Source organism: Sphaeramia orbicularis, chromosome 21 (assembly GCF_902148855.1).
Source record: "Sphaeramia orbicularis chromosome 21, fSphaOr1.1, whole genome shotgun sequence".
Taxonomy (NCBI): domain Eukaryota; kingdom Metazoa; phylum Chordata; class Actinopteri; order Kurtiformes; family Apogonidae; genus Sphaeramia; species Sphaeramia orbicularis.
The window spans coordinates 44,316,937-44,339,771 of record NC_043977.1 but is presented as its reverse complement, the minus strand read 5'-3'; the positions used below and the strand labels follow the sequence as shown (position 1 = coordinate 44,339,771).

General features: G+C 36.7%; 1 protein-coding gene across 1 annotated transcript in view; it reads right to left on the bottom strand.

Annotated features, from left to right (window-relative positions):
• LOC115412950 (ecto-NOX disulfide-thiol exchanger 1-like) overlaps positions 1 to 22,835 on the bottom strand; it is a 117,384-nt gene that overhangs the window by 5,917 nt on the left and 88,632 nt on the right. The window contains exons 10-13 of the mRNA XM_030125635.1: positions 21,047 to 21,258; positions 16,302 to 16,409; positions 8,756 to 8,812; positions 4,262 to 4,364 (exon numbers count right to left, since the gene is read on the bottom strand). Coding sequence (XP_029981495.1) covers positions 4,262 to 4,364; positions 8,756 to 8,812; positions 16,302 to 16,409; positions 21,047 to 21,258 — 480 coding nt within the window. The remainder of the gene's footprint in view (positions 1 to 4,261; positions 4,365 to 8,755; positions 8,813 to 16,301; positions 16,410 to 21,046; positions 21,259 to 22,835) is intronic.

Here is a 22,835-nt window from a genome sequence, read left to right as displayed (position 1 = left end):
TGGCACTCTGAAATTGTGTGTGTGTATATATGTTGTGTACAATGTAGCATAAATGTATAATGTGTTTTATTTGTCTGTTGAATGAGTACACTGGATTGTACTGTTTTATGTTAACTATGTTGTTTTATGTAGGGGCTAAAGATGGAAATTAGCCTTGGCTATAATCTTACATATTGGCACAAACTGTGTTTATTAATATGCACTGTTCATTTAAAAAAATAAAACAACAAGTGGTGCCAGGCACAACAAACCCCACCCCTTGCAATGCTTATTTTGGCATCAATCCAGCTGATGTCATCATGTCTATGCATGTGGTGATGTCAGCACATATAATTGCCTCTATATACAGTATATATGCCAAGTTTGAAGTAAATTGAAACAAAATTGATGTTTTTATAGACATTTGAAATTTTGCCCATTATAAGTAAATGGCAAGAAAAAAAAGATGAAAAAAATTCATTAAAAATTTGAACTTTCACCTACTTTTCCCAAGATGTAACCACATCTGTTCTGTGTCCCTGGCAATCTATAAACCCAGTTTGGTATGAATTCAACCAAACATTTTGCTGCCAGACATTTGAAATTTTTCCCATTATAAGTTAATGGGAAATTAGAAAAAAAAAATCATTAAAAAATTTGAACTTTGACCTACTGTTCCCAAAATGTAATCAGATCTATTCTTGGTCATTGGCAATCTATAAACCCAATTTGGTATGAATTCAACCAATAGTTTTGCTGCTAGAGTGTTAACAAAGAAACAAACCATACCAAAAACAATACCCCTTGCCTCCCCTTCAGGGTGTAAAAAACTTCAAACTTCAAATTATTAATTCATTGGACTCAGTGTGCAATGTTTGTATGTGTAATAATTATTTTAACTGATGAAGAACATGAATCTGGTGCATAAATCACATTCTCACATAAATGGACACAGGCAAACAATTCTCCCATTAACAAGTTACCTATTATTATTAGGTTAGAGATAACAAAGTGTTAGTCTTGTAAACAAGTAAAGGAACTATTTAATAAGATACTTTACATAGTGTGAGACAATCAGAGTCTTCAAGTGTGTGTGTGTGTGTATGTGTGTGTGTGTAGGTGTGGGGGAGGTTGATCCTTTTATTCAACAATTTATTGTATTTACCACACACTCCAACATGGATGTGTAGCATAAAATAGGATATTTAGGGTGCATAACTTTACACTTTATGTTGTGTGTATAATTCAGTGGCTCAGTTATTCATTATTTACAGAAATGAGTGTAGTAGGAGGTACTAATAAACACAAGTCATAGTCCTCATAATGGGATGCCATTACTTCATTTCTTTTCATAAAAGTGGCTTCATGTTTATGAATGATTCCAGAAGGTTAAATATAGTTCATTTCTTGTTGTATTGATTTTTTTTTTCCCAGGGAGGAAGTGCAGTTGGACCATAATGGTAAATTAACTGGTTATTAGCTTTTTCCTGCTCAAAAATCTCATCATAATATTGACTTTTCAATAATACACTCATTCACCCCCTATAGTTCGAACACAGGCTGTGTGTGCATTAATGCATCAGTCATCCTCATTTGTGATATCTTATGAAAACACTACAGCGCAGTGAAAATCCATGTGTTTACCACCCTATTCTTGTTTTTAAAAATGAGGCAGATGTGTGTTTTTATTATTTTGGTCAATCTCAGTATCTGTAGATTAGAGGCAGCTGTGGTGGATGATAGAGAGCCTTGCCTCCACTCTCCTTCATATTTGGATTTTCTCTGAGCCACTAAGAGAGATAAATGTACCGCCGCTTCCCCCCGCTCTGCTCTGCTCTGCTCTGGACAAAGCCTCTGTACGATCTCGACACGCCAGACCCACCGTCCGCATGTGTCTTTTCCCATACGGCTGCGCACGCTGTATAAAAAGTGGATTTATGTGACAGGGAGAAACAAAAGCAGCTGAAATTAATTCAGTCAGCGGGCACTGTAGGCCCCGCACAGAGGGAGATGCATCTTTGTGAGGGTGAAAGAAGATAGGAGGAAGAAATGAGACAGGCGGGAGGAGGATTTAGTCAGCCGGCGAGAGAGGAAAGGACAGAGAAAGGCAAGCAGAGTCAGCAGGGTTTAGGTGGTTTATGTTTCAGTCTCCTCTGTGGTGGGATGTGTCAGTCTGGTTCAGTGGGTCTGGTTGAAATGTGTGTTTTTGAGGGAGGAATCATCACGGCAGTAGTATAAGCAAAAATGAGTGTTCTATTATACATTTCAGTGAATCTACTATGTGTGCTCAGTTATTCTTAATGCTATTCTAAGTCACTCAACACTTGAAATTCAAAGGAATCAATTTAGAGGCATTCCTGCATCAAGCATCAGTTTCTTTGGAAATTAAATTTGGTCTAATAACCGTCAGTAAGTTTCCAGTCGATGATTTCATAATCCCCCTATGTGCATAATTCATGTGGAGCTGTGTACTGGAAGGATTCTTGGAAGCAGCAAATGCTGGAAACAAAAAGCCCAGAGGAAGGATCACTGTATTCACACATTTATGACCTTTCACACTGCAGCCAAATTACATTTACATCACATTCTTAAGGATGAAACCCCCCAACAGGAATGCACGCAAATGGACCTGATCTAAAATTTAAAGTATACAACATTCTTTTTACACAATAACATACATTTGGATGCAGTTACCTTCTGCTCATCTTTTTTTTTTTTTGTCTGGTGTATTGAAAGGTAAAACTCTGACTTGGAATCCTAAATGAAAACAGCATTGAAGCAGCTCATTTGCTGTCAGTGTTTCCCATGGATTCCATACAACATTGTTTTTTTCCACTGAGACCACCTCAGAAAATATTTGTCTCTCCAAGTGCCCTCATTATGGCTGAAAATACAATAACAGCCTATTGTATTTAGCAAGGCAGATTTAGTCCTAATAGTTCCCATTTGCAGACATGCTTGTTCTGTTTCATAACCGCTCATTATTGTTATTCATTCTTTTAGCTATCTCTCAGCTTTATTTGTATCAGTTAATTAGCTTATAGGCTAATATGTCATGTCATGGTTGATATCAAAATGTGTATATTACAGGATAGAAATTGAATTTTTATTTTACAAGCCATTTGAATGATCTTATGGTTAAGGTAGTTTCATTTGTGCTAATATTTTTGATTGTATAATACCCTACTGTTTGGTATTTAAACAATTTTATTAATTTTTTTAGAGAATTGTGTTTTCTAGGGCTGGGTATCATGGCCATTTTCCTTAATCAGTTCATAAGGGTGACTGTTGCTCAGTTGGTAGAGCGGGTCATCCAATGACCGAAGGGTTGACGGTTTGAACCCCAGCTCCGACTGTCCACATGTCAAAGTGTCCTTGGGTAAGACACTGAACCTTGTACTGTATACTGGTATAAAAGTGTGAATGTGAGACCGTGTAAAGTGTTTTGGGCACTATGAAGGTGTATAAAATGTTCTATGTAAGTTCAGTTTATTTACCATAAGGTTCTGAATTGATTAATCATGATTCAATTTGATCTAATATTGATTTGATTCAGACTCATTTAGTGATAAAAAAGTGCAATTTTGAGATTATTATTGAGATTATTTGAGTAAAACAGACACAACACATTAATACTGGTATCAATATTGATATTAGAAAGGAAATAAATATGACATTTTAGCAGTAAATAGTAAATTGCCCACTGTTGTATGTTGTATGTGGTTGGTTTATTTGTGTTATAGATGATGTCATTCAGGGGAAAATGGGGAATATTGTAATAGGAAGAAGGAGAGGACATCTTTATAGATCACAATATCAGTGTTTATTATAAAATTATAGTTTGGAATTCGCTAATTAAGCTAATTAAGTGGAATAAAGTGATATATCTATTTTTTTTAATACTTTAAACACAATCCTTGGCTGAAAAAATGCTATACTTTGTTTAAAACTTACCCAGAAGTAGTCATGACTTTTGAGACTTTCATCTGTGGTATATCTAAATGTCTTGTTTGTAATCCTGATTAATATTCTGTTTATTCAGTTATTTGATTTTTATTTTATTTGTCAAAAGCTCAATTCCAAATTTTGTGTCCCAAACAGAGGGGTAAAACGTTGTGGAGGAAGGGGGTGTGGAGGTTTTTTTTTTTTTTTTGTAGTGTAGGTGTAGTGTTCACTTGTTGTTGTGTAATGTTTGTAATTGTAATGTTGAATTTGTTTGTTTACTTTTGCAAATTGAAATTTAAAACCAATAAAAACAGTTGATTACAAAAAAAAAACCTACCCAGAAGTAGGGCCTCTTTTTCTGACGCGACCCCTCCTCTCAGAATGACTTCACTTCTCCTTTCTCTTGAGTGGTACAATGAAGGAATACACCCATTGATCCCCTGTGAAAACATGCACTTATTACACATATGGACAAAAAAATGATTAAAGTGCAGTATATTCTCAATAAAGTGAGTCTAGACTAGAAACAGCATAGAAACGCACACACACAGGAATGAAGGAATGAGCACTTAAAGATGATACATGCACACAAACCAAACATCATCATTTAGTAAAAGGGCATCATAGCGCAGCACTCAGATGTTTCCAGGGTTTTTATAACAATCCTGCAGTGAACATGGGATGACCTGGTGTTACATGTTTTATGCATACGTGTCCCTCTGACTTCAGTCGGTTTTCAGTTCAGTGGGTTTCAAGCTAAAAGTTCATGTCTCATAATTTAAGTATGTGGGGGTATATATACATGTGGGCTCCCCGAGGGCCTCTGAAAGTCAGTAAAGTGCTCTGACAGACTTATGTATAGCGCTAAGGAGACTTATGGAAACCACCATAAGAGCCACAAGCCACTCTGCTAACATCGACCAAACAACACGTCTGAACTCTTTCCCTCTCCTACTCTCTCTGCATCTACCTCTAATGTGTTTGGTCGATCCAACACTCTCACAGAGTCTGACCACAGACTGTCTTAATTTGTTTGGACTTTTGACAGGTCACAGCTTAACCCCATCTCCTAACATCTAATATTTATCCGGACATTTTTATACAGTAGACAGCTGCATGTCTTTTAACTCTTGAGTTTTAAAAAAGTCCTTGTGTGTTTCTGAACAAATATATCGTGTGTCGTACATGTGTAACACTACGAATAAATGTGAATATGCAGTATATTTAATTTGTAGATTCAAAATCAAGATTCAAGACTTCTTTTATTGTCATTGTATACACTGTAAAAAAAAAAATCCTGTTATTTTTATGAAAAAAAAACAAAAACAAAAACTGACAACTGTGGTTATCAGACAATACTGTAAAAAAAATACATCAAACAAGATTTAACATTTTAAACATGTATATTTAACATTGGATTTCAGTGGTACATGTTTAAAATGTTTAATTTACTTTTTTATTAAAAAAAAAAAAAGGATGAGAATAGGCTGTTATTTCAACATTGCAATTTAAATGGCACCACATTGTTTTTCAATTTACAGTTGTATTTTCACAAAACAATAGAAATACATAATTTCTACATACAAATCTGGTTTTGTTAATTAACATATTCTTCCCGTAAAAACAACAGCTATACTTGATTTTATTGTTAACACAAAAATCTTTTCAAATAAAGTAATTTTCACTTACACTTGTTTTATGTTGAAATTTTACAACTTTTTGGTGTTGATTCTAGGGTCATTTTTTACAGTGTACACAGAGCATACAAGGAAATTCTGATGTGCTTTATAGAGTTGGTACTGCTTGACTAAACAAATGTGAAAAAAAAAAAAAATGAAATGCTAAATATTTAAATAGTATTAAATAGGGGAAAAAAAACCAAAAAACAATGAAAACCTAAACAGTAAAAACAGTAAAAACAACACACAGCCAATGCCACTATCCCATTCAGTCAAGACACACACTCACACCTAATTAAGTGCAGAGGACACTGAGTGGTAATTACAGCAATTATTGCACACTGTTGATTACTGTTGATTATTACACTTTGTTGATTATGATTATTGCACATCTAGGAATCTAAATATCAGGGATACACTGATGCAATAATTTCAATATTAAGAAAAAATACAAAATACCATAGGTTGCATGATAAGAAGAATATGCAATTATTATCTAATGTAATCTGAAATGCTAGTGGGTGCACTGTGAATGCCTTCTGAAATGAATAGAGCACTGTGAAAGCCTACTTTAACATTCAATAAAATGCAGACCAGGGTCAATACTGTTTTCTGAGTGAAAAATGTTTTCAGTCATACCAAATAAAATGACCTGGTCCTTTTGTCTCCACTTTTTGTTTGAAGACATCATTAAATTTAGGTTATGTTTATTAGAAGCAGCCTTGGTCAAGATACAGTTCAACCTAAAGACATGCACCTTAATAAGTTACTTTGTCCAAATCTCACATAGGTGTGAATGTGACAGTGAATGTTTGTTCATTTATATATGTTAGCCCTGTGATGAACTGACAACATGTCCATGGTGTAACCCAGTGGTTCCCAACCTTTTTTGGATCATGACCCCATTTTAACATCACAAATTTCTGGCGACCCCAGACATTCAATACAGAGACTTTTTTTTTTTTGTTGTTAAAATTAATTTGTTTTTGATCATGTAATAGTTTGCTATACTATGTTGCAAATAAATGTTAATTTTAGATGACATTTAAACTATATAATGTATATTATTATGGACGGAGGCAGAAAAGCCAGGTGTAGATTACTGCACAAAGGGAGAATTTTATTTTCCTTGGTCAGGATATGTACAGTCAGTCCAGCTTGGATTTACAAGGCTGACAATTAATACTGAACAAACAAGAACTCAGACTATGAATTATGAAAGAGATGCAGCATCTTAATGAACATTTGAAAGATAAACAGTACCACAGTGCCTCAGTTTCAGCTTCACAGTTTATCATGTCTTTTATGGATTGTGATTGTCTCTTTCAATTCACCATATATTTTTTATTAGTAAGTTTTTAAAAATTTTTTATCAATTACTAGAAATTTCAGGGACCCCATTTGAATTTGAGGCTGGTTGAAAAACACTGGTATAACACATATAACATATAACAAACACTGGTATCTTCAGCTGATAGTAGCTAGGATAGGCAGTTAAGTTCATGCTATCTGAAACATCTATAAAATGTCACAAAAAAGTGATGAATCTTGAAGGGTTGATTCACAAGTAGTGGTCAAATATATCAACTTAATAAATCTGACAATTAATAACAAGAAAATAATTGTATTTTTGACAGACAAATGACTTGAAATTACTACTATAATTTCAGAACTAATTTTAAGGTTGAAAAATGTTCAGCAACCATTGTCATTTTAGTAGAAAATCTTTACCATCTGATTATAGTACATAATTGGTGCATAAAAGGTATACAATACTGATGTCTTTGTTTTTCTTCAAGATGGCCAGTATGCGTTGCTGTCCGTCTAAATGTATATATGGAGAAGATAATTGATGAATCTGTTGTCATAGTAACTTGGGTTGACTGATGTAAGAGGCTGAAAGTGGTGATCATACTGTTGTAATGTTAGAATTGACATATACTTAGAACCCTGAAATGGCGGCTTGTCAATAGAGGGTGTTAGGGTGTTAGGGTGCACCCCCCCCCCCCCCCCCCCCCCCCCCACACACACACACACACACACACACACACACACACACACCTGTCTCACACGGAGAAGATGATAGGGGTCACATAAAATAACGTAAAAAATAATAATATTTATATAAACGAGTTACACATTAAACAGCCTGTGAGTACCATGTATAATCTGCATTCAGGTGTACTTTAAAAATGTTTTTGGTCGTTTAGTGAGCAGTCAAGTGATGTGTTTCCTGCCCAAGGCTCTCCCTTTACTATAATAGACCCTCGTAATAAATGGCATAGATCCCCCTCCATGTATTGATAGGATTAGTGGATTAACAGGTATTAAACATTTTAGATCAGTAGATGGTTTGGGTCGATGGTGGATGTTTGGGTCTTTATGGGTTATGGTTCATGTTGTATATAACTGGAATTCCATTAAAGATAAAGGAGATGAACTCACTAGATAAAAAAAAAACAAACACTACAATGTGAAAAAATCCTTTCCCTTTCTTGTGCAGTTCAGTTTCTTGAGTTTTCTCTGTTTTTGTTATAATAACACTAAACTTTAATCTGAGCTTTGATGAACATCTGCATGATCAGTAAATTAAATACGGGAAAACACCTGATTTTCACTTAAAACTGCAAAATACAGAGCATAATATTAGAATAAATGGTGATAAATCACTTAAGAAAGGTTACAAATAGAGAAAATTTAATTTGGGAATAGACAAAAAAGTTATAATGGGTCCTTATGGGTTAAAAAAAATAGATCATCAATCATTTAGGAATTAGAGCCTTTTTCAACATGGTCTGTGGCTCAGGCTTCTTCTTGTGTATCAGATCAGTAAATACCTGCATGAAACAAATCTGAAATTTGTAATATCAGCATCAGTATCGGACATGAAAGAATGGTCTCTAATGAACAAATATGTCAAGGGATAACATGAGCATACGTAAAAAAAAAATAATAATAATCATAACAATAAAATACATACAAAACAATCAGTGACATGTTCCAGAGTGTGCTTCCTCTTTATATGTGTAGGCATCACTGGTCTGGCTTCAAATCATAGACACATTAATTCCTTCCTCCAGAGCTTTCATAAGGTGTGCACCCACCTCTGTGTGTGCCGGTGTTATAGTGTTGCTCTGCAGTGCAGTTTTTACCTTTTCATGTAGCTCTCCGTTGGTCCCTTCCACAGCCTCCCCATTGTTATTCAGCAGCTTCAGACACAGAAACAGAGCAGGACGGGCCAGTCAGTCACAGCAAAAAAAAAAAAAAGTGTTATGAACAGCAGATGGCTCTCTTAGAGGAGTATGGAAAAAGGTTTAGACATCAGTCAATAGAACACTATCTGTCCATTAGAGTCGTACCCTGGGGAAAACAATTACTTGATCCAATAGAAATATTCATACTGGAAAGACACTTTGAAGGTTTTGTGCTGACAGATATATGAAAGTGAGTCTGATACTGTACTTATCATTCCTCTGTATTACAGAGCATTTGCCAACAAACACACACTGTTCTGAGCATGCCCACCACACCACTGTGTTTATTCACCTACCACTGTAAAGAATCCCCAACAAATGGACTGTTTAACCTCCATTTGACCAACGCTGGCTAACACTACACAGTTTTTTACAGTATGGAGTGAACTGTTTTATGGGTGAATTCCTTTTAATTCACATCTCAGGACAAAAGACAGACAAACTACCTGTCTGTTTCGGTCTTTCCTTCGGATTTATATGACATTAAAAGAAAAATTAAAGAGAAATAACGCCACCCTCCTGCCTCACCAGACCCAGGATAAACCAAACTAAACAAAACCATGGTAGAAACACTAAGTAGCACCACAGAGTTAGTTAGCAGCTCACTTCATCAGCTCATGGTTTCTGACTCTGGTTCAGAGCATATTCCCATAAAAAAAGTTGGAGGTGACATCAGGTGACCTTTCACAAATGTAGGCAGGTGAGATCAGCCTCACGTCACTCAAGAATAACGTATAATTTTAACAAATACAGGGAAGTATTATGAAGAAACTGAGAAATGTATGGATGTATATGTGAAGTTTGTTATTATGATCTCATCATTAAGACACAAATAACTCAATGTAATTAGGTACAATTGTTACCTCCGCCGAGGAGGTTATGTTTTTGTTGGCGTTGGTTTGTCTGTCTGTTTGTCTGTCTGTCTGTTTGCCTGTGTGCAAGATAACTCAAAAAGTTATGGATGGATTTGGATGAAAATTTCAGGAAATTTTGATACTGGAACAAAGAACAAATGATTAAATTTTGGTGGTGATCGGGGGTGGGGGGGCCACTGATCTGCCTTGGCAGAGATCTGCACTCTAAGAGTGCTTTTCTAGAAAAGACAGCGCAGACCTCCACCGAGGCAGATCAGTGCACCCCACCCCCCCACCCCCGATCACCACCAAAATTTAATCATTTGTTCCTTGTGCCAGTTTCAACATTTCCTGAAATTTTCATCCAAATCCAGGGCACTGACCTGCCTTGGCAGAGGTCTGCGCTCTCCAAGTGCTTCTAGTTTATTTTGTTATCATTACCCCACCCCCCCAAAGGGGAGGCATAGGGTATTGCTTTTGGTTTGGTTTGTTACCGCCGCCAAAGAGGTTATGTTTTTGCCGGCGTTGGTTTGTCTGTCTGTTTGTCTATCTGTCTGTCTGTCTGACCGTGTGCAAGATAATTCAAAAAGTTATGGACAGATTTGGATGAAAATTTCAGGAAATGTTGATACTGGTACAAGGAAAAAATGATTCAATTTTGGTGGTGATCGGGGGATATGCCTTGGCGGAGTTCTGCACTCTCCGAGTGCTTCTAGTTTGATTCTTTGTTTGTTAACACTCTAGCAGCAAAACTATTGGTTGAATTCATACTAAATTGGGTTTATAGATTGCCAGTGACCCAGAATAGATCTGATTACATTTTGGGAACAGTAGGTCAAGTCCGTATTTATTTTTCTGAATTTTTTAAATCTTTTTTTTTCCTAATTTACTTACAATGGCTGAAATTTCTAACGTCTGTTGCATCAAAACCATTGCTTGAATTCATACCAAATTGGGTTTATAGATTGCCAGTGACCCAGAATAGATGTCATTACATTTTGGAAAAAGTAGGTCAAAATTTCAATTTTTTTTTTAAATTTTTAAATACACCCCCCCCCCCCCCCCCATTTACTTATAATGGGCAAAAATTCACATGTTCCTAGCAGCAAAACTATTGGCTGAATTCATACCAAATTGCCTTTATAGATTGCCAATGACATCAATTTCATGTAATTTTAATTTAAACTTGGCACATAATTGATATGCTGACATCAGCACATGCACAGACAAGATGACATCAGCTGGATCAATGCCAAAATAAGCTAAAGTATATGCAAAGGGCAGGGTTTGTTGTGCCTGGGACCACTTATTATTATTATTATTATTATTATTATTAGTAGTAGTAGTAGTAGTAGTAGTAGTAGTAGTAGTAGTAGCAGTATTTTTAGATATATTCTTAGGCTTTACAGGCTCATTGTCAAATCTCAATTCCAATGCTTTAGCTTTTCATTCTGTCACTCCTTCAAGATTACGTATTATATTGCTTCACAAATGAAAAAAAGGGTATAGATTAGGTATGGAGGGTAATCAAATACAATGAACTCTAATGCTGTCTGATTCAAAGCTTCAACCTTTTGTTTCATTCCTTTCTCCAACCCACTGGGAGCTTATGTATTTCAATTCAGTATTAATGTTAAATATTAAGAGAATTAAAATTTTATCTTGTCAATGTGTGCTTCATGCCTAAAGGCCTGCTATTTCTGTGATAGCTACATCAATGCAAAAAACACAACACTCCATAATAAACTTGCACAAACCTACAGTTCATTTTGTCATTCCATCTGTTTACTGACTGCCTCTTACATTATGGCTACATGTTAGCATAAAGAATAAAAAAAATTCTAACAAAACATAAATATTGGACCAAATCTCCACAAAGATGCGCTAGTGAACTGATAATCATGGAAGTTTGTGGGTTTTGTATAAATTTGGTCTACTGAAGCAAAGTATAAAACTGTGCATGATGTCCTGCCATCATTAATAATGTATGCATCTCCTTGTTCTTGACTTTAATTAGTTTATAACATCTTCCATTGTTTTGTTTTTTTTGTGTGTGTGTTTTTTTTCATCTTTTGTTGTGATTATAAGCCTGCATAACTTCTTTTAAGGCAGTGTTTCTGAAACTGTGGGGTGGACCTCCTGTGGGGGGGGGGGGGGGGGGGGGGGCATGAATATGTATCAGGTGGAACTAATGTTTTAGTGTTGGAGTACCCTGGACTCATTTTAGGGGCGTACAACAAACAAATCTACTGCCATGGTCACTACACGAGACAAACAGTTTAGGTTTGGAGAATGGACAAGGATTGGACTGGAAAAGAAAACTGTGCAATGTTTCTGTTTTTGCACATTTTGTACAGTTTGCACTTCTCACTGAGATTACTTACTGCAGCTACTGATATTGTTAAAATGTTCATCTTTGTTACAAAAATTTGTTTGATGTTCTAAAAGAAGTAACTTTATTGTCATAGTTGTAAGATTATTCCAGATTTCCTATTTTTATTTGGAAAAATATTGTCTCAGGGAGCAGTCTGGTTGAGTTTATTTGCGTTGTTCAAGCAAAAAGTATTGTTACAGTATTGCTGTTTCTTTCAATAAAAGTTATAATTGCACCACTGTTACAATGTTGTTGGGGTTGAGGGGGGCCTGGAGATTTTTTTTATCCTCCGAAGGTGGGCCCGATAGAAAAAGATTGAGAACCACTGCTTTAAATGAACTCCTCCTCACTGTAAACAAACCAGAAGGACTCAGAATACATGTTTAAGACTGGTTGGCTATTTAGACCACAACAAATTCACATCTACAAACCTCATAGCAAACCAAAAGTCCTAAATACCTGACCAAACAAGGTACATGTGAAAATGCCCTTAATCCTACATTGAGTAATGACTACAATACTGACAGATATGTAAGGTGAGAACAGTCCTTCTGAGGGCGCTGACTGTCCACTCATGAATATTGGATTTACGGCCTTTTTTACTCGAGATAAAAGCAGCTCAGGTGGAAATAGGGAAGTCAAAATGAAAAAGATTAATTCATCTCATTAAGTGCTATGCTGTATAACTGTATAACTATACTGTATTCAACTAGTTCAATTTCTTGATGACTTTAATTAATGTAGTAGCTGATGGGGCACTACAAAACTAAACCTGTCAAACCTGAGTCAGGCTACACTAAACATACAGCTGCTGCAACACTCCGCACAACCTGTCATGCAGTTATCCATCAACAAAACACTCTTCACTCCTTCCTCTTCCTCATTAAACCATCCATAAAGACAGTGACAGGCTTAAGTACTTTACCTCGAACCATCTGTTTTTATGGAAAAGTTATTAAATTCCAGACATTTGACCAGATTTGATTTAAAGGCTACAAGTCATTTTGATTTATTCATCCCAGCTAAGAAAACAAATACTCATCCTCCAAATGTATGACTAGCCTGTGAATAACTTAAAAAAGTACCGTATTAGAAAGATATGACTGACTAATTGGCCCGGAAACATACACAGGGCAGTTGATGCTTTTCATTTCTCAGCAGGAGTCCAAAATACTTTCCGTGTACACAGCTGGATGTAAGACTTTCACTTCTAAAGAAACACATCATCGACTGGTGTTCAAGGCCTGAATTGAACTTGATTAAAACTTACCTTATATGACCCGAGATTTAAATTTTTCCTGAATCACATGGGACTTGACTTGGATTTGTATAAAATGACTGACTTGGACTTAACACAAAGTTACCTTATTTGACCTGAGACTATGGATGACATGAACCATTTTGACTCGTATTAAGCGCTCGACTTGGTCTTATGTAAAATTACTGACTGGGACTTGACACATACTCACCTGATCTGACCTGACGCTTGATTTGAACTTGTTTCAGATTAATTGGGATGATATGATCCATCCCCAGAAGACTTGTGACTCGACTTAGACTGAGGTTAAAAGTCTAACTTGGACTGATATTAAATGAGTGACTTGCACTTGGGTTTAAATCCTGATGCGGATTTGGATTAAATGCCTGACTTGGACTTGTTTTACACCCATGACTTGGACTTGACACAAACTTCCCTGACTGGACCTAAGACCTGACTTGATCTTTTCTCAAATCACATGGGACTTGGCTTGGACTTCGCACAAAGTCACCTGATCTGACCTGAGATTTGGGATGGAACAACCTTTTCTACACGACTTATGTTAAATGGTTAAATTGGACATGTATTAAACATGACTTGCACTTAAGTTTAACTCCTAACATGGACTTGTTTAAATCCATGACTTGGTTTATCTCAAATCTCAATGAACTTGACTTGGACTCATATTAAATGTCATATAAATGATTTGCATTTGTATGAAATGCTAGACTTGGACCTTCTCCAAAGCTCTGATTATACGTGCATATATACCTGAATGATAAACCTAACCTGACATATCAAAAAAATACTCTTTCATCCTCATCCTCCTCCTCATCGTTCTTACCTCCCCAGTCTGTTCTTCTTCCAGCAAACATGTGTATTGATGGATGCATTAAGTCAATCAAACTTAATATTTTATTACCCCTGTATGTGCTTTCCAATGTAAAGAGGAACTGAGCAGTGGTGTTGTGTACAGAAGTGTTTTCGAGAATCAATAGAAACAGATTGCAGGAAACCTGAAGTCAATTTCCATAATTCAGTGAGAATACATCGACAATTGCACGCTCTAAAAAAAAAAAAAAAAAAATCTTAAGGTAGGAAACAAAACCACTTTCTGTTGGTTTTACTGAAAAACACAGCATTGACTTATTTATTATCTCTTGGTTTATTAATGCAATAAATCAGTTATACAGTACAGTATGGGCACTGAGCAACCATATGACCACAAACAAATGACGAGGTAATAATGCTGATTATTTTGCTGCAATGGCCAATTTCAGTGGGTGGGATATAAGGCAGCACGTGCATATTTAGGCCCAATCCCAATTCATCCCTTAGCCCTCCCCCTTATTCCTACCCTTTGGCCCTCACACTTGATACTACCCCTTGAAATGGAGCTGCAAGGGGTAGGGGTTGAAACATTCTCCTATGAAATGGGACAACCCTTCGTGACCTGTTAAGTCATCAGCAGTCATCGATGCTGCTATTAACAGATGCAAAAACTTTGTTTCCGAAAGTATTCTTCATGCTGTCAGTAGCTGTAACCATCTCTGTTCCATGGGCTTTGGTCATCTTTTTGCGGCTATCAATTATAAACCGCAGAAATGCGATCTATAACACATTGAAACGGCATTAAACGATCGATCAAATGGTTAAGTTGTTTACAAGGAAAATACATACATTTGTGTTTCTTTCATCACACTACTGCACTTTTTTGCTGTGTTTACCTCCATCTTGCCAATGATTCAAACAGAATAATGGGAAATTTGTCCTACCCCTCCATTCATAGTGTGGTCCTGGAAAATCTCAGTTTCAAGAGCTATACAGCCCTCCATCTTAGCCCTTGCCCTCAGTCTAATTGAGAATCGGGACAACACTCCCCCTCCAGGTGTACGTGCAAAACAGAGGGGTAGGGGTAAGGGGGAGGGCCAAGGGGTGAATTGGGATTCTGCCTTAGTCATCAAAGTTGATGCATTGGGAGAAACAAGGTGGGTAGTGTAAAGATCTGAGTGACTTTGACCAAGGTTAAACTGATGTGATGACTGGGTCAGGGCATCTCCAGAGCAGCAGACCTTATTAAATGTTTTCAGTCTGTTGTGGTTAGTACCAACCAAAAGTGGGCCAAGGACCAACAGTCAATTTCAGTCCAATAGAGCATCTATGGGAGGTGCTGGACAAACAAATCCAATCCATGAAGACCCCATGTCATAACCTACAGACCAAGACATCTGGTGCAAATGTCTTTTAGAGTCCAGGCCTTCAGTCACGGAGGATGTGGCAAAAAAGGGGGACTTACACAATAGTAGGCTGGTGGCTATAACATTCTCTTCCCACATATTGGGTACTAACCACTGCAGGAAACACCCATTAAGACTTACAGTTTTGGAGATGCTCTAACGCAGTCACAACATGACCCTTGTCAATCACTCAGATTCTCGGGCTGAACATTTTGCTGATTGCAGTACATAAACTATCAGGACTAAATGTTGAATTGCTGACAAATACACTCACAAATAGGTTCTGGGTGAATGAGATCATCAATAATAATTATCTAATGCTTACATAATTACCACTTTATCAGTCAGTCCTCATGTTAAAGCTGATCAGCTGATCTAACATCCCTGATTTGCTACATTTAAAAGCTGCTGCTGAGAAATCCACTCAAAATAGTCAAGTGAAATAGCTTGATTTTGTAATACACACATGCACAGGTTTTTACCATCAGTTCACCAATGTTGTGTCCCATCAGGCATTAAAAATAATTACCTAAATGATACAAATTTATGTTCCATGTGAACTCATATGTAGAGTTGGAGGTACACACTGATGTGAAGAATAATAAACTTTTAAACATCCTGTCACTGTCATCTTTGTCAAGGGTGTAAAAAAAGATCTCACTGACCACTTCTGTCTTTACTGTTCAACAGGTTGAGAATGCGACGGCGGTACAGTACACACCTTTTCACGGAGCAGGAGCACCTCCCCCTCCAGGTAACGCTGCTCTTCTCTGGCCTGCTCCAGCTCATCTTCCTTACTCCTCAGCTGCTCCTGCAGATCCAGGAGTTGCTGGAAGACATGGACATGTGTAGAGCTGAAATGAATAACCGACTAATCATCTTGAATCAATTAAAAAGATCAATCAACTACAACTTTCCTGGATCAAAGCTTCATTTCCACTGTTGTATTTCACAGGACACTTACTGTGATGCACATGATGCCAGGATCAACACAAAGTTGTTTGTTAGCTCCATTTTAAGTGGTTAGCAAGTTAATAAACTGTATGCTGCAGTGCACATATTATATATTATACATCTATGTTATGAATGCAAAGTGGCCGCTGTGTGCATGTATGTGTGTGTGTGTGGGGATTCAAACAAAATCTGGAAAGAGCTGACTGCTGCAGTTTGGCATACTTATTAGATTCAAATAACCTCTTTATCAAATTGAATTGAAGAAAATAATCAATAGATCAATCGATTACAAAAATAATCAATCGCAGCAGCTCTAAACACATGTACACATTTATCATAAAGACAGAACAAAGGAATTAATACAACATAGTGATATCATCAACTGTGTTTTCCTGATAGTACCTCACTCACACAGACTGAACTATCAGCAGATAATGTTGTGATACATAATACATAATAAACCCACAAGGTTCAATTTACCTGATGCAAAAAAAGATCTTGTTATAGTGATTAAGTTTTAATGTTCTAATGTGATACTAATCCATTATTTTTCAAGGTCTGTCAGTAATATGTCCATATGAGACTGTCTCTGAGGAAAGGAATGATGTGTTTAGACTCTGAACCAGTAACTAGTTTTTGTACTTTTTATGTCTCTGTTGACAAGCTGATGATGATGCTGAGTCATGGGGCTACATAGGCGATGTTGTTTGTGTCACACCTCAATTGATGATAAGTCGTAGCTGTGATTCAGGACTGCCTGTGGCACACTTCATTATGACACTTCACATTCTAAATGTCTCATTTAGTCTGTGTTAAATACATCGTCCTTCTTTTGTCTACACTTTGTCACCATGATGCAGAGGACAGATGCTGTTGGGTCTGTTTTGGTCTTAATATCAATGACTGTGGCTTCCATAATTACATGATTACTTATTAGAATAACATATATGTTTAGACCTATTCCAGTAAAGTACTTATTTGTTCATTACAGCAGCTTCTCTGTACTGAGGCAATAAAAACAACAGCAGGTGACAAATGAAATGTGACAGGAGCGTAACATTCTCTCACACTGTTAGAAGTCAAGTAAGCAACACATTTACAACCCAGCAGGGCAGGTTGTGTATATGTGTGTGTGTGTGTGTGTAATGTGGTTTTATCTACCGTGCCTCATTCTATCAGTGCTGTCACTTTAGATAGGGAAAGACAGGAAGTCAAGTTAAATTATTCCAACTCATGGCAAACTACTAACACTATGCTGTGACAAAGCTTTCTGCACTGGTTTGTGAAATCAGCGGAGTGAGGGATCATGGGAAAGGTCTGAGTCAGCAATGAAAAACTGTTGTAGTTCTTTTTTCCTCTCTCCTTTTTTTGTTTGCTTGGGGAAAGTTGAGTACCCTGGCCTCCCTGTTCTTTCCTGATAAACGCACATCTGAACTTTTGCATGAACACACATACTGCTGCAGCTCATCTGAAGCAGTTTGACACTTTAAGTGCTTTGCTTAATTATCTCAGCAATGGCGACTGTAGGAGAGAAAAAGGAGATGTGGGAACTTTTTTTTTTTTTATATTTGGGAGAACCCTTAATTCTTTTCTTTTTATAGGAAATGCAGTTTGGCCAAATGTATGATAATTATTGTACTTGTGCAGTAGTTTTGCTCCCTGAATACGACCAAAAATGTCAGGAGTCCCATAATGTAAAACATACATTTGAAATATTTCACACCTGGGTTTATATTCAAGTTTATAAACAATATTTAGCTTTTATTCTTATAGACCGTATTGAAAAAGAAATTCAGGTTCTCAGGAAAATTGCCGCTTATCAATTAATCGTTAATCGATTGATAAGGTCAACCAACTAATGATTAATGGATTAATCGATAATTCGCATCCCTAATGGAATCTGATATTTGAAAAAAAAATGTGGGTTGTTCAGAAGGACCAATAAAGGCTCCAATTTCAAAGAACTGGAATTTTCTGTCAATGATTTAATGATTCAGGCGTTACGGGGTTAAGAGCTGATATCTAGTCATTTTCCATGATTTTCTTTATAACAACCAAAATCACTGCAGTTCTTATGGCATTGTACTGCCAAAAACAGTGCTTTTAGGCATTCAATGTTTTCTTTTCTGTCTGTTTTAGTCACATTATACACACAGGAGTTAGTACTTGATTGTATAACCATTGTTTTTGATAACTTTTGATGGTCTAATAATTTCTTCCACAACTGTATATTTATTTAAGTCCCACTGCATAATGTAACCTAATGAACTTAGATTCAGCGTGTATGTAGACTCTGCAATGGTAAAACCTACTTATCTGGATGCGGTCGAAGTACTAGAATTAAATGCCATCAGCTTACATGGTCTGTCTATGAAACTAAGCTAATGATTGCACTGTTACAAAAGCAGTAATTAAGTATATGGAACGAGGGTGAAGGACCTTGGCTCCAAAATTAACCCAAAGTGGATGTTTCTTACTGTTGTAATACCACTGATGACTGCTGGGATCGGCTCCAGCTCCTCTATAGTTGAGGTTATTAGGTTTCACTATAAAGATCATAAAATTTGGTTGTGTAGTGTATCATGAGGTTCTCTGTTTAACCAAGGTCAGTAGGCTCACGCTTAGCATTAGCCACCCATGACTGCTGGCACATGGCTGAGTATTCACACCACCCCTTTTGTCCAAATATGGTCACTTTTTACTCCATGTATCAACATGGCAAGAGCTGAATTGCAAACAGCAGAGACCAGTGGCAAATGTATATCTATACATCTGTTTTAAACAGCTTATGTGACTTTTCTTTGATTTCCCTTCACTGGCTTCTTTTTGCTCCTTACATCAAAAGTCACAAATCTTGGGACCAGGACGCGACAAAACGAGGACAGAACCCTTCTACCTGAGCTCCTGTATCCAGACTAATGAGCCTTGTCCTGTGTAACTAAAAACCTGTTCAGTTCATCATTTAAAACTAACTCCAGGTGACAACACATCTAACACAACAGATGTGACTGTCAGGCTGCCAGAGTAATTGCCATTGTTCAGTATAGATGAAAGAAACTAACTGATTTAATTTCTTTGAGCACTTTTAAACCTTTAATGTCGACCGTATCATATTTGATACATGAGTTTTGAAGCCCTCTGCATGATCAGTGTGACATTTTTCTTCTTGAAAAACCTGATGTATACAATTAGATACATACAATACACGGATAATCCACCAGGGGGAGGAATTCATTCACCAGAGGCCTTTCCAGGGACACTACAAGATTGTCAGGAGGCAAAATTTTGGCAATTTTGAGAAAGAATGACCAATTTGTTAAACATGTTTGTGTTACATTATGTTTTTGTTTGTTTAAAAATGATAATATTTGAGCATTGAGACCTGATGTATCAAATATGATACAAAATTAAAAATCATACATGGAAATTGATATTTGAAAGAATTTTTTTTGGTTGTTCAGAAGGACCAATAAAGGCTCCAGTTTCAAAGAACTGGAATTTTCTGTCAATGATTTAATGGTTCAGGATTTACAGGGTTAAGTCCAAACTGAGAGTTCTTGAGGTTCGCTCCATAACTTGCACTTGTTTTTCTTAATCTGCTTTTAAATGTTGTTTTTACTAACTGTTTATTGTTGAATGTGTCTGTGTGTTTTAACTGTGTAATCTTGTAACTGTGTGTTGTAGTTGTTGCTGCCTATATTGGCCAGGACTCCCATGTAAAAGAGGTCCTTAATCTTAGTGGGATTTTACCTGGATAACCCATAAAGACCCAAAGATCTACCATCGACCAAAACCATCTACTGATATAAACTGTTTAATACCTGTTGATCCACTAATCCTATCAATACATGTAAATAATTGGTGTAAAATGTACTTTATCATCATCAGATATGACCCATTTGGACGTTCAGAGGCTCTGTAGTGAACATGGATTCACCAATATAGGAAAATACATGATTTATACGGAACAATGCAAAAGGCAATATTACAATAATTGGTGATAAATCACTTTAGAAACATTAAATGTAGAGAAAATTTCATTTGGAAGTGGACAAAAGTGTCATCTTTTACAACACTGATTCACCAGTAAAACCAATGGAGTTTGATCAATGACAGTGGATGGACACACTTATTTCTATGTTTAGTTAATGATATTCTTGCTGAAAAAGCAATTTTTTCCTCATTTTTTTCTGTTTTGATGTAATAACCTTTGAATTTAGTCTGAGTTTTTATGAACATCTGCATGATCACCAAATTAAATACAGGAAAATACATGATTTACGCTGAAAAAAATGTAAATAAAGAAGATAATATTACAATAAACTGTGATAAATCACTTAAGAAAGGTGAAGTATAGAGAAAATTTCATTTGGGAACTGCCACAAAAGTAGCACTGGGTCTTTCTGGGTTAAATTAAGGTTACATAAAAAACAAAACAAAACTGAATTCACTTACAGTATATCATGTTGATCATGTTTATCGACCCCGGTTACACATTCGTTTGACACTTACCTGCTGCATGTTGTGCATGTTCTGCTGCAGCAGCTGGATCTGTGCCTCAGGACTGTGTGTGTGCATTTGCGAGTGTGTGTAGTCGTCATCCGGTCGGCTTGCTTTGCTCTGCTCCTTCCTGAGCAGCTCCACCTCGTTCCTGTAGGCGTCCAGCTGCCAACGCAGTGAGTCGTTCTCCTCTTTCAAAGATGCATGAGTCTGTTCGCACACGCCTGAACGACAGGTAGAAAAGAAGCAGGAGCAGCAAAGAGGATGGGAGAGGAGGAGAAGAGGAGGTGATAGGGGAAAGAGGAAGACAGGATGAGGAAATACGATGAGAAAGACAGAGGAAGGAACAGGATAAATTATGAATCTGTGACATTTAAACTCAGTGCTCCACAGCTGCTTCATCTTTATTCAATAACTGTTCACTGTCAAAACAGCATTTTGTTTCCGTGATTTATTTATTTATTTTTTTAAATAGCATGACTTATTGTAATATTCCACATCATGTTAATGAATGAATGCGGCAGTGAAACAGTCTGGTCCTGTTCATGCATGGCATTTACTTGAGAGGCCTGATCATGAGTAGATGTGTATTTCTGTGTATATACAGTCGCAGAAAAAAATTATTAGACCATCAAAAGTCATCAAAAACAATGGTTATGCAATCAAGTACTAACTCCTGTGTGTATCACGTGACTAAAACAGACAGAAAAGAAAACATGGAATGCCTAAAAGCACTGTTTTTGTCAGTACAATGCCATAGCTATTGATGTAAGAACTGAAGTGATTTTGGTTATTATCAAGAAAACATGGAAAATGTCTCGATATCAGCTCTGAAATTAAACTCTTATGAGCTATTGGTGTTGCTACCATTACATTTGTCCAAACAAATGTACTTTTAGTTGTACCGGGCATTAAAATGAACAAGAAATTAAAGAAAACAAGGGTGGTCTAATGATTTTTTCCGCGACTATACATCAGGCTGAGGGTTACTGATGCCAACAAACTCAAGAAGCTGATCCACAAGGCCAGTGATGTTGTGGGATGGAGTAGGACTCTCTGACACCACCGTCAGAGAGGACAATGTTGTCTAAGATCAAGACAATATTGGACAGTTCCACTCACCCAGTCCATGACATGCTGGTCAGTCACAGAAGTTTGTTCAGTGATAGACCAATTCCACCCAATACGCCAGTGAACCACACCTGTGGCCATCAGACCATTTAACTCCACCTTATAACCTCAAATAATTATGACTACACACAACTACATTTTGGCACACTTATTATGTATACTTCTTTAATTGTTATATTGAATATATGTAGTCTTCATGCACAAATTGCTGTTCTAATATTGTCTTAATAGGGTGTTTTAAAATATACAGTATATTTCATGTGTATATCTATCTATCTATCTATCTATCTATCTAGTTTTTTTTTTCTTTTTCTGTTGTATTGATATTTTCTTTCCTGCGACATTTTATTATACTTGAATGGAGAGACAGCAGCACCCAATAATTTCCGATTGATATGATAATGATTGCTACATTAAGATTAAGGTTAAGATTAAGATCCTTTATTGTCAGTACACAGTACATGCACCACACACTGAAATTTAACTTCTGCTTTTAACCCATCACTAGAACATGCAGGAACACGCCACACACTGCAGACTAGCAGCAGCGGGCTTGCCATATCAGGTGCCCCAGGGAGCAAATGGGGGGTTAAGTGCCTTGCTCAAGGGCAAATCAGTCAACAACTTTTTCTGCCAGTCTGTGGAATTGCCCCCACCCCACCCCTCCTTT